At 30.3% G+C, this 12,021-nt stretch overlaps 1 protein-coding gene across 2 annotated transcripts in view; it reads right to left on the reverse strand.

Moving 5' to 3' along the window:
• LOC107450706 (corticotropin-releasing factor receptor 1) overlaps positions 1–12,021 on the reverse strand; it is a 224,677-nt gene that overhangs the window by 5,158 nt on the left and 207,498 nt on the right. For both annotated transcript variants that reach the window (XM_071186800.1, XM_016066559.3), the window contains exons 6-11: positions 10,275–10,431; positions 7,712–7,842; positions 5,412–5,497; positions 5,193–5,328; positions 3,677–3,718; positions 382–620 (exon numbers count right to left, since the gene is read on the reverse strand). In XM_071186800.1, the coding sequence (XP_071042901.1) occupies positions 382–620; positions 3,677–3,718; positions 5,193–5,328; positions 5,412–5,497; positions 7,712–7,842; positions 10,275–10,431 (791 nt within the window). The remainder of the gene's footprint in view (positions 1–381; positions 621–3,676; positions 3,719–5,192; positions 5,329–5,411; positions 5,498–7,711; positions 7,843–10,274; positions 10,432–12,021) is intronic.

Consider the following 12,021-nt stretch of genomic DNA (forward strand, 5'->3'; position numbering starts at 1 on the left):
GCAGGTCGTCGGGCTACCGAAGCGGGGGTGCCATCCCCTCTGCAGAGGATCAAAATTGTGATGGCATGTCTTCGGATCATCCTCAGGGATGTTTCCCAGACCGTCGCCAATAGCCCATTGTGCAGCTCTAGTGCGACGTAAATTAACTAACCTACCATTATTAAGGGTGCGTATTTCTGCTCGCTGTCATTCGCTAATCCTACTGAGCTACGCAATTTATCTTTCATTTAACTGAACGCAGTGATATATTAAACTTTTAATAGGATAGAGCAGATTTGAAGTGTATTATTTCTTTTCGATATTTCTTTACTTCTAATACTATTTTGTTTATTTTTAGTAAGTATCCAAATAAAATAAGCAAACCCGTGAGTCATTCATTACCTTCTTCCACTTGATGACTTGGGTGGTTTATCCAGACGTCGCATATCCTTCATAATATAGACAGATCGCGCACTGGAGACGGACCTGGCTAAGCTAGGTTCTGAAATGGACATGTCACAGTTGGAGACAAATGTGCTGGTTTGTGAGGCCCTAGTTGTGCGACATTTCCATGTATATCGATGGTTGGGATTGCGACGCAGAGCGGCCCTTACGTACGCCTTGCGTAGCACCGTTTGAACCTGTAAGGAAATAGAAAATTGCATTAATGTAATAAGTGGACGGAAACTACATTATTTTTGTAATTAACTACAGCTACTTTTTTTAAAATGTAGTGACTACTTCTTGGAGACCAATTTGGCTAGAGAACTTAATATAACTCTTCCCCTATATAATATGGTTTTGAATAAAGAAAAATTGGCTTATTTAAACGTGAAGAATAATTAATACACATTTAATCATGTTGGCAGGATTCAGATTGATTTTCTAAACCATTTTCAAAGAATTTGCTCTTTTAACATTCAACTTTTTATGTTTTTCTCGATAGCGAATTCTTATAATGCGTATTGGCGCTCTTATTAACGTAATTCTTATTTACGCTCGATCACAGAAGCATTCCTATCGCGTTTTCTGACAGACCCGCGAAGATTTGTTCAAATTAGATTCGAAAAATCTACATTTGAACTTTATTTCTTGACTAAATTTACATCAAAAGTGTTTCATTTTATTTTATATCCGTCGTTGTGAACAGGCGACCCAATTTTTGAGTTTACGACTACTAGTGTTCAACTCCGTAGTCTTGTAAATTTGAACTCAATCCAGAAGGCAACTCCTGGATCGAGTATTGAGCGAAATTTGCCTTCGTAGAGGACTTTTTGAAGAAACTAACCCATATTAGCATGGTGAGGAAAGCCTTCCAAGGTTAGCCTGGCGGCAAAGGGTCTCTAATTCTTGATCCGTCTACCACTAAGGATATTTTGCGTCAGCGCTGGGGTCAGTGCGAGCCGGGTACGGAATTCGTATCGACCAGCCATCGCTAGGATTCGAACCCAGTTCACCTCATTGGAAGGCAAACGCTCTATCCCCTGAACCGTCACGGCTCCGTTAAAAGTATTTGCCAGGAATAGCTACAAAAAAATACGGATTCTTATATCGCTCTACTATCTTTTTTAAAAAAGTAGCAGGTAAGCTACGGAAAAAGTAGCAACTGCAGTGGTTTCATTATTTGTAGAGTGTTATTTCTATCTTTGAATGTAGTAAAACTTTAGGTTTTAAAAAAAATGGTACAAAGTTGTTAAATTTGGTTAGTGTACTTTAGACAGAAAGAAATGCTAGCCATCAATCTTAATTATATAAGAATTTTTTTCTTAGGGTGAGTAAAAAATGTAAAACATACATTTTTTGACCTGAGTATTTTTCTATAATCCGAAACAAACTAAATCTTAAAAAAAGAATTTGGCATTTCAAAGTTGATTAGCAATTGACAAAATCCATAATATGATGCACTTTTTTAAAATTAAGATTGGAAAATAGAATTTATTATAATGTTCTTTATTATTATATTTGTGTATATGTGATCGGTTAAATCTAAAATCTCCGGAGCACCACTATATTATCTCAAAAAGAAAAAACCATAACAAATTTAGAAAATATGTCCTAACGGAACCAAAATATATTAAATACGTAAGCTCTAACTATTATTATCTTAGATCATAGTTATGGACAATTTTATGACAAAAGAATGAATAAAACATGAACGTATCAATTGGTTAGATATAATAAACTTCAATGATGAACTTGTGAACTCAACAAAGGCAATCTTTGAAAATTTCATCCATGCTCGCAATGCAGCCAATAAAAGGTTTTTGTTCTTTGACTGCTATCTTCACACAACCTCAATTTTTGTTTTTGATTGTTTTGAGTCTACCTTCAGCTACGGTGACGCGCATATTAGACATCGTTAATGACGGTCTATTTCATGTATAAGGTTGTTCATATAAATATCTCGTGTGATTCATAATGTGTGTGAAAGTTGTTCTATATTCAGTAAATGGCATTTTGCCTAATACTTATGTCAGTTTTCAGAAAGTTCATGTAATTTACGTTTTTGACGATTCGCGATTGGTAGATAAAAAAAATGAGCCCATTGCAACTAAACTCTTTATTCAGTACAGAAAGGACGTGATTTCTGGATTCATAACTCTAATTATTTTTTAGTTACTGACATTAATTTTGAATGTATAGAATCAAAAGTGAAAATAAATTTTATTTTTCTCACATTCCTATTGGCGATCAAAATGGTCTATAGGTGGCGTAAAACAGAACTCTCTACCTATGGCAACACTTCGCATGTTAGCGTGTGGAGAATCATAGGAGAAGGAAGTACGTCAGTTTCTCTCTTGATTTTCAAATAAATTAAAACTTAGGAAACTATATGGAACTGAAAACTACGTTGAACATAGTTCTAAAAGAAAGCTTCGTGGAATTTTTAAAAAATATTTGGGACGGTTAAATTAGCAAAATATTAAGAAAAGGAAAAATATCGTAGTACATTCCTATATTACTGAGAAGAGGAATAGAGGGAAAGGGGGAGGGTCAAGACATGGAGTAGTTCTTCTCCCCAGATGACGTATTCGAGCGTTGCGATCGCGAATAGCTCCTAACAAAGCTTTTAGGTGGCATGAAGCACATGACTCCTATTCTTTTTCAAAGTGAATGACTGAATAATGCACGATAAAGTGAAATTACATTTCTGCTTGCAGCTTCAGTAGTGTAAAAAGTACTCGCATCATGATCTAAAAACTTATATGTAATGAGCAAAGGATGCTTTCCCATCATAAACTGGCTGTTCTTTTTCATCTGAACCGATACTCCTGTTTATCTAAATGGTCTTCTTTATGTTAATTTCTGTTTTTTCAATATTGTCAAGAATTGCATTAAAATAGGAACAGAAATCGTTGTTTTATAATGTAATTTACTCATTTTGCGAAAAACTTGACGAACTTTTCAAGTTTGATGTCAACAATAAACTATGATGGAACTATTGAAGTGTGACCTATTTGAGTGCGAGTTTTGACAATAATTATTATAATGTGAAGCTATTTTTCAACTACACGATGAATTCAACCATTGTTCTGCTGTTGAATAATGGAACTTTTTTTTTCTTCTCTAAGATGAACGAATTACAAAAGCCTCTATTGCCAATACTTATTATTATAAACTATATGTATTATGCAAAATTGATAATGTTATAGATAAATATACAAAACTAATAAAGATATATTTTCAAACAACTTACTTCAACATTCATGAAGCAATAGAGCACAGAGACAAAAATTCCCTGTTCGAAGTAATAAGAAAGAGATTAAATTAGGCACATAACAATAATTTAATTGCAATAAACAATTTTCTAATTGATTTAGATATTAAAGTATAAAGTGAGTAAAATTTATATGTTTAAGTTTTATCCCCATACGATCTGGAAACTTAATCCTTGGAATCAAATCTGTGTTAAACGGTAAATAAAAATTGAGATTTTCTACTCAAGAGAAGTTTTAAAAGCAGAGGTAGTGTTTAAATGTAAACTCCTCTGATCTAGAAGAGAAAACTCAATAAAGGAATTTAGAAGAAAAAATATTAAAAGAATGAACTTGCATTTGAAATAAAATCTTTTCATTTCAAATATGCAGTTAATGTGCAGCGCTGGCTATCGTACTGGAGGGTTTCTGATAACAGGGATATGTATAGTATCCGTACGGCAAAATAAAATGTGGTAAAGTTACCGTACTGTTTAATAATGACATTTCTGTTTTTATTTATTTTTATTTAAACAAACATAATTCTGGTTAATAAAACCAAAATTAATAAAGGCAATCTATGCATACCTAGCAACTCTTACGTTTTTAAAAAAAATGCTTTCTTAGTGATAATGAAAGGCCAATTGAAGTGGTATTGTGAGCAGAAATTCGTTTCACATTCGATCAGCTCATACAACACAATCAAATAACTAGCAGGCCTGTTATAGGTATGACTAAAAGTAGTGGCTGTTATAAAATAATTTTAAACAAAATTTTTTTTAAAAAACATGAAGTGTTAATATACAAATTTTGCAGGAATTAAAAATTAAATATAAGACATAAAATTATCAATTAATAATAATAATTATAATACTAATAATTATCATTAATGCTAATTAATTATACTAATGATTATTATTCATAATTATTGTTATTAATATTTATTATTATTAATGGTTAAATATAAAACATAAAATAATCAATTAAAAATTCTGATTAATTAAACTGATAATTATCATTACTAACAATATTTAATAATTATCAATACTAATTATTATTCATAATATTTAAAAAATAATTTTAAACTAAAATTTCTAAATAAAGAAACGAATGTGAATATGCGAATTTTGCATGAATGAAAAAATAAAAATTAAATTTACGACATAAAATAATAAATAATAATGATGATTAATCATATTAATAATTATCATTAATAATTATCAATAATACTACTAATTATTATTTATTACTATTATTAATTAATAAATATAAATAAAAATGATTAATAATACTAATGATTATTAATAATAGTTTTTGTTATTAATAATAATTTATTATTATTAATACTACTACTAATAATAATACTACTAATGATAATTATTAATAATAATAATTATTAACAATAATCATTGAATAAAATAAATCTTCTGAAAAATTATTAAAAGTTGGCAGTTTTGCTATCTAATATCCGATTATAAATAGCAATGTGTTAATCAATTTGTAACTTCGAAGATGTACCTGTGATGATTGAAGAGTTGCATTTGTTATCATATAAGCTTCTTCCAATTTGCTATCGTCTCTGGGGTTGACACAAAATAGAAGATGTGTTATTCCAAGGAGTGGAAATAAAAGAGCCGTTGCTTTTACAGCACGCCTAATTGAAACAAAATAGTTATGTAGAAAGGAATTGTTATTTTTAAATTAAAATATAAATCAAAAAATAAAGCAAATTCACACCTCACTTGAACGATTTCAAACATAGAACTCGTTTTCATTTTCGTTACTAGTATGCGTATGATGTTTACTAAGAAAATTAAATTGATCTGAAAAGAGAATAAAAGTTATTTGAAAATACATTCACATTTTATGTCACCAAAGCAATCAATATATATTTTACTATTTAATGACTTTTATTTATCCTATTTTAAAATGTAGGAAATCTCATCCACAATTTGTATATATATATTTTAAAAATAGTAAAAAAAATCACTTTTAAAGAATTCGCAATTTAAAAAAGGTTGCCTCCATTCAAAAATAAATAGTATAATCTCTCTCTGTGTTAAAAATTGTAAGAGCCGCCAACGCCACTGCTGTTTTGAGTGTTTAACTTAACGTTACATTTTGTTTTGCTGCGCAAAAGCTATAAGGCTTAACTTGAAATACTAAGATATGTTGAAAAGAATAAAATTTAACACTGTAATTCGAGAAATATTAACTGTTAAAATTGTTATAAAAACTAAAATACGGGCCACTCTAGAGGCCGCTCGAATGCAACCACAGAGTTGGAATATGGTGGGCCACATTTGTTTATGAACATAAAATAAAGTTTTTTTTTCTTCTCCAAAATTCCATTTTCTATGAAAGTTATTGCAAATTCAAGTTTTTTTTTTGCCAATTTTTTCCAACTTTTTTTCTTTCATTACATTTTGCATTTCTGCTCCAAATCTATAAAATTTTGAAACTTGAAATTATGATAGTGTGTAGATAAATGTGCGAGAAGTTTGACAGAATAAAAGAAACAAAAAATTGAGATTCCACAATTAGTATTGGGATAATTATTAATTATTAAACTTGTAGAAAAAAAACGTCTATTGTCCACTAAAATGCAACTACAGAGTTGAAATTCGACGTGAGGATAAGACCATTTTGCATTATATATATTTTTTCTTTTTTGAGATTCCGATTTCAACAAAAGTTATTGCAAATTTATGTACTTTTTCGTGTTTTTTAGCTTTAATTGCTTTAAATATTGACTAGTAATGCATTGTTGCAGAAAATTTATTTTTTCTTGACGAAATCTTTATTTCACAAACTCTCGCTGGTGTAAATGTAAATCTAAAGTAGCAAGAAAAAAAGAAATAGAGAGATTACATGTTGCCATATATAAGTTTTAACATTCATAGTGAAATTTTGAAAATAACTAAAAGCTTAAATAATGATAAAGATCTTTCCTTACTTGAATTGTTATAAGTCTTTTCAACGAGTAAAATCACTTTGCGTTTATTTCTTTTTATTGGTACTCCCAATATGTATTTCTTAAGGTTAGATTTTTTTTTCAAGTACAGATGATTATTTTTCAAATCTAGATAATCGTTAGTTTCGTCAAAAAAATGTTCTTACATGTAGCTGCAATAATTGTATATTTTGAAACCAAAACTTTAAGTATTTTTTGGAAAATATTGACATTAAAGAAAAAACAATGGTGACTGAGAAGAAATTGCGGGGGTTAGTGAGCGGAGCTTCCTAGTAAAATTAATGAATACTATTCAAAGTTCATAAATTGTGTGACAAATATAGGAATAATAAAGACTGAAAATTCATTCTTAAAGAATTTGAAAAAGCGCACAGAGTTGCCATTATCTAGAAATAATAATTTTTAAATGCAAAAAAAAGCAGACAATTTTTTTCTTCTTATTTTTTTGAGAAAGCTCTTCAATAAGCATAGAATTTCTCCAATCATTTTCCAAACTACAATAGCAAACTTTTCGTATAAATGAGTTTAGTTTGTAAGTTTTGCATAATTTAAAAGATAACTTTTCTTTAATGCGTATTTTTTATGGAAAATATTAAAGCAAAGTTGTTTAAAGGAGTAACTCAAGTTTTTATATAACTTAAAGTTGAGTTTAATAGCGCAAAGTTCAGAGCCTGTGGCGTTTTATGATTTTTTTTAAAAATTAATACACTGCTCAGGGGGCGATGTAACAAATTCTTCACTGTTGCTAGGTTATTAGGATGCGTTTCAGAAAATTCTTTGATGCCCGCTCCTTTAGATGCTAAGCAACAAACATACCTTCAAAACTTTTTCCCATAACACCATATAAGATTCCGTTACAAGCACATGAAGTAAATCTTATAAGATCTTTCCTTATTCTCAGGTGCTTATAATATTTGTAGTTCAAAGAAATAAGTTGTTCAATCACTTACTTAAACTTTATACCTAGAACTTTTATAGTACTCTGAATAATTTTTATGTTATTTTAGCTAAAAACAACATATTGCTTAATATAAAAAAATTAAAATGTGAAGCACATAGTTACCCCTAAGGCTCCTATCATTGGACCTGTTACAATCCATACATATGGAGACCGACCATATCCTTCCCAACAACTTCCACCCAATTGTGACGTCATTGTACTGCACCAGCTAATGATGAGAATGAGAGGAATACCTATACGATAATAAGCAAACATAACAGCAAATTTTTTAAAAAACTTTTAATAAAAAAAAGAATGTTTAATAAGAAAAATGTTGATAAAATAGCTAAGATATGTTTTTTTTTTTATGTATGTACACCTCTTTCAAACGAATGTTTTTCTTTTTTTTTGTTTCATTGAGTTAAAATATTTTATTAATATAATTAACAAAAGGTATTTTCCCACTTATTAAAATTGTAAACTTTTTTTAAAGAGTTTTTTTAAAATTTCTACTGGAAAGTGAACAATTTCTTTTTTTCTGAGAGAATACACACAAATACAACTAAAGCGACCATAACAAGCAAGATACAAACAAATTAAAGTAAACATTTATAGATGAACAGAAAGAAAAAGTTAAGTTGCAAAATTGAATAAAAGTTCTCTAGTCTCCCAATAACGGGAGTAGATAGTTCCTTCCTTCAGGGCCGAATAGTGGTTTAGTCCGAGATTAAGGATAGTTCTTTTAAGAGCGATGCCGTAAGAAAGTGTATAGTGTTAAAAAAGAAGCTTTATGGCAATAAATAAATAAGTACAAAGCGAAAAAAAAACGGGATTTAGGGCTTACTATTGATTTAATGATCAGATATGTACATACTAAGGTGCAATATTCGAAGCATAAGATTTATACTTGCGAATTAATTAGTGCACACTATAAAGTTATAAATTCCCTGCCTAAGCATACGTTCCATTTTTCTTAAGCGTTACTCATTAAACACTGATTTAAAGATTATTTCTGCCATGAAATTATTTTGTAGATAAATGAATCATATAATTGCGTTCTATGATTTGGAAAAGATATGTGTTTTCATTGTAAGTACGTTTTCAGTCGTATTTTGTTATTTAAAATATCGTATGCACTAATTAATTCGAATATTTTAGTTCTAAACCCTCGGACCATTAAGATATAATTTTATTCAGTGCGTTTTGTATTTGTTGTTCTTACAAGCAAAATAATTTTGTTGTGATACTTAGTATAAGTGCTATTGAACAATAAGATTAGAGATATAGTTTTGGTTCTGTTCCGCGACACGGGTCTCTTGTTGCCCGCTCCAAATTTCTGTACCTTTATGAGAAGATTATCATATAATCATATAACAGTTAGCGATTTGTTAATCGTTTATCGGTTGACATTTCGATTGATTCAATTCCTAATTTTTACGCGAGATCATTATTCTTTATTTAGTAAAAATTCGTTTAGCAACATTTTAAATATTTATTTCAGAAAATAAAACTAAAATTGAAATTTTAACGAATGATAACAGCATTATAACATGATCGAAACATCAAACAATTCTCGATTTTCGCAAACTTACGAAACATTCCTACTGAATGAGGTTTGATTGTTCTACTTTAAATGCACCAATCTAATTCTCTATTTCTAAATGTATATTTATATGAATCGTTATTTTGATGAAAAAGTGTCGGTACAGCATTGGAAAATATCTTATATTAAGACGAAAAGTTTGTTTTCAAAACATTTGAGTACTGCACGAAATGGTTTATTTGTAACAAAAAGCGAAGGAAGGAATATCCCCACTCTTCCAACACCTCCTAGAAGTAGGAAGGCCTCAGCACGGATCAATTTAGTAGTCCGATGTGACGAAGTTAACTGCGCAGTAGATGAAAAATAAGAAAGATGTCATTACGTTCGGGATACTAAGCTGCGCAGTGGTTGAAATTACGAAATATGTCATTACGTTTGGACTACTAAACGATATTTATGGTAACCCGTGCTGAGGCCTGCTCTTTTCTAGGAGGTGTTGACTCTTCTCCAAGCTGAAAACTGATTAAACTTTTCTGTTTATTTTCGAACGGCATCGTCGGAACAGTTTAGAGCGTGGTCCAAAAGCTCCTTGTCGGGGAACTGACCTAATGTGTTCAGATAAAATAATGTAAACAAGCGTAAACTTTGAGCAATCTCATAATTTTATTTTCAAAATTTCAACTGCAAAGGTCGTTAATTATATTTGTAGTTAGGAAACACCTAGAAAAAGTAATTATTTAGAATGTAACATTACATATGTATTAAACATTAAGAAACTAAGTACATAAATAACAAGAAACTAAAAACATATAATGGTAAAACTTATTATTTATTGAATAAAAATAGCAGTAAAATATGAAGTGAAATAAGCACTGAAATATATTTTTGCACGTTTAAATTGTTCATTTTAATTGTATTAAATGCTTTACATAAAAATATGAAAATTAAATTTGATTTTTTGGTGGACATACTATTAAATATAACATATTATTGTCATTCTTCAAATAAGTATTTTAAATATGTTTACGAAATATTTTAGACAAGCATTTAAATTGATTTATAGAGTTCTCTTTCGTTAAGTATGCACTTGATGCATTCGAATAAATTCAGGAAGTTTATAAGGTAAGATTTATGAATACTTACCCCAGCCAATGATATAATACAGCTTAAAGGGTGCATCTTTCTGGAAAATTTTTGTAGTAATTCTGCTATGAAGAAGCATACCTTCAACAAACATCCAATTAATACTGGACAACGCTGCATACATTTTAACAGAAACCACTGTTTTGCATAGCCAACTCTGAGGGAGAGATAAATGATGGTTAGTACAATATATTTAAGCTATTTTAAAATGTTTTTTATAACTACATTGAGAAAAAAATATGGCTAAAACTACCAGATTAAGGTAAAATTTACTGTATTTCTGGCTTTATGGAGCTATGAAACTTATCGAAGCGTTTTGGTAATGACTTTGATGAAATATACGATGAAATATGGTTTTATAGTCTGTAATAAAATTTGTTAACTGCTGTAAAATTTGGTAAATTTATGAGGATATACTAGAAGGTGGCACAAAAAACCATTTACTTTAAGTTTACTTTTCAGTTTTGTATTCTTTACTAAATGTGCGGTAATAGGAAATAGGATTTTGAAAATCAGAATTTCCGATAATCCGTTGCCATATGAATGGAAAAATTACCAAATAAATATTTTAAATACATTATACGTATTTTATTAGCCAAAATTGTGTGCTTTTTTTATTTCATACAAAATAAAATGACATTACCATACAGAAGTTTTACCAGAATTGTTTTCCCCGTGTAGCTTTATTGTTGATTTAAGATAAAATCTTGCGATCGAAATTTCGACCACTTTTTTGCAATCTAGGGCATTCAAATCTCTTTCGGAATTCTTTGCTTTGATACAATATAAGTTCAAACAGTTTCGAAACCACTGAAAGCAGATTTTATCGTTCTTCTTTTAGCCATATTAAATTTATCGTAAATCAAAATTTCGACCACGTTCTTACTTTCAAGTGTGCTCTAAATTTAATTGGTTATTGTTGTAGTACTACTTTGTTTACGTTGCTTTAGAGCAGCATGATCATGATGGGCTAATGGCGACGATGTGGGAAACATCCCTAAGGATGATTCAAAGACATGTCAACACAACATTGATCTTCTGTGAAGGGGATGACTCCTCCTCTTTAATAACCCCATGATCAGCGCATGGAGTCAAGTACTTCACGGTAGAACAATTTAACGATTATCTATACCGTGTACCATTGGTCTCTTCTCAGTCTGATCAAAGTGATCACCCACCTGTTCATATACCGCAGACAGTTAAGCTTGATTTCAGTGACTTATTAGGAATCGCGTTTTACAATCAGTCCAAATGTGACATTACAATTTTCAATTGTTTCCCGATTGTTACAAGTAGAATGGGTTAGGCCGGGATAGCCTGGTTGGTTGGGCACTGGGCCCATGTCCAAGAGTTCGTGGGTTCGATTCCACCCTTCCGAAGACTCCTCGTGTAGTAAATGGTGAGTGATGTACGTTAAATCTGTCGAATCGCAATGTTCTCCGTGTTCCTATAACAAATCAGTACCTCTGGGGGTATTGATCCAGGAGTTTCCTTGTCTTCTGGATTGGTTCAAAATTACAAGGTTACGGAGTTGAACATTAGTAGTCGTAAACCCAAAATTGGGTCTGCTGTTCAACGACGGATATAAAATGAAATATAAAAAAAGTAGAATGAGTTGCTCGATTGTTTAGAAGGGAATTATTCGTGAATCGAAGCTTATCAAGCCTTTTAAGCTGTACTATACCCAAACTACCAAAAATCGGTCGAGAACTCTTTTTTAGACTAACTGTCACCCAATATTAAATTC

The sequence above is a fragment of the Parasteatoda tepidariorum genome, chromosome 10, assembly GCF_043381705.1.
Source record: "Parasteatoda tepidariorum isolate YZ-2023 chromosome 10, CAS_Ptep_4.0, whole genome shotgun sequence".
Lineage (NCBI taxonomy): Eukaryota > Metazoa > Arthropoda > Arachnida > Araneae > Theridiidae > Parasteatoda > Parasteatoda tepidariorum.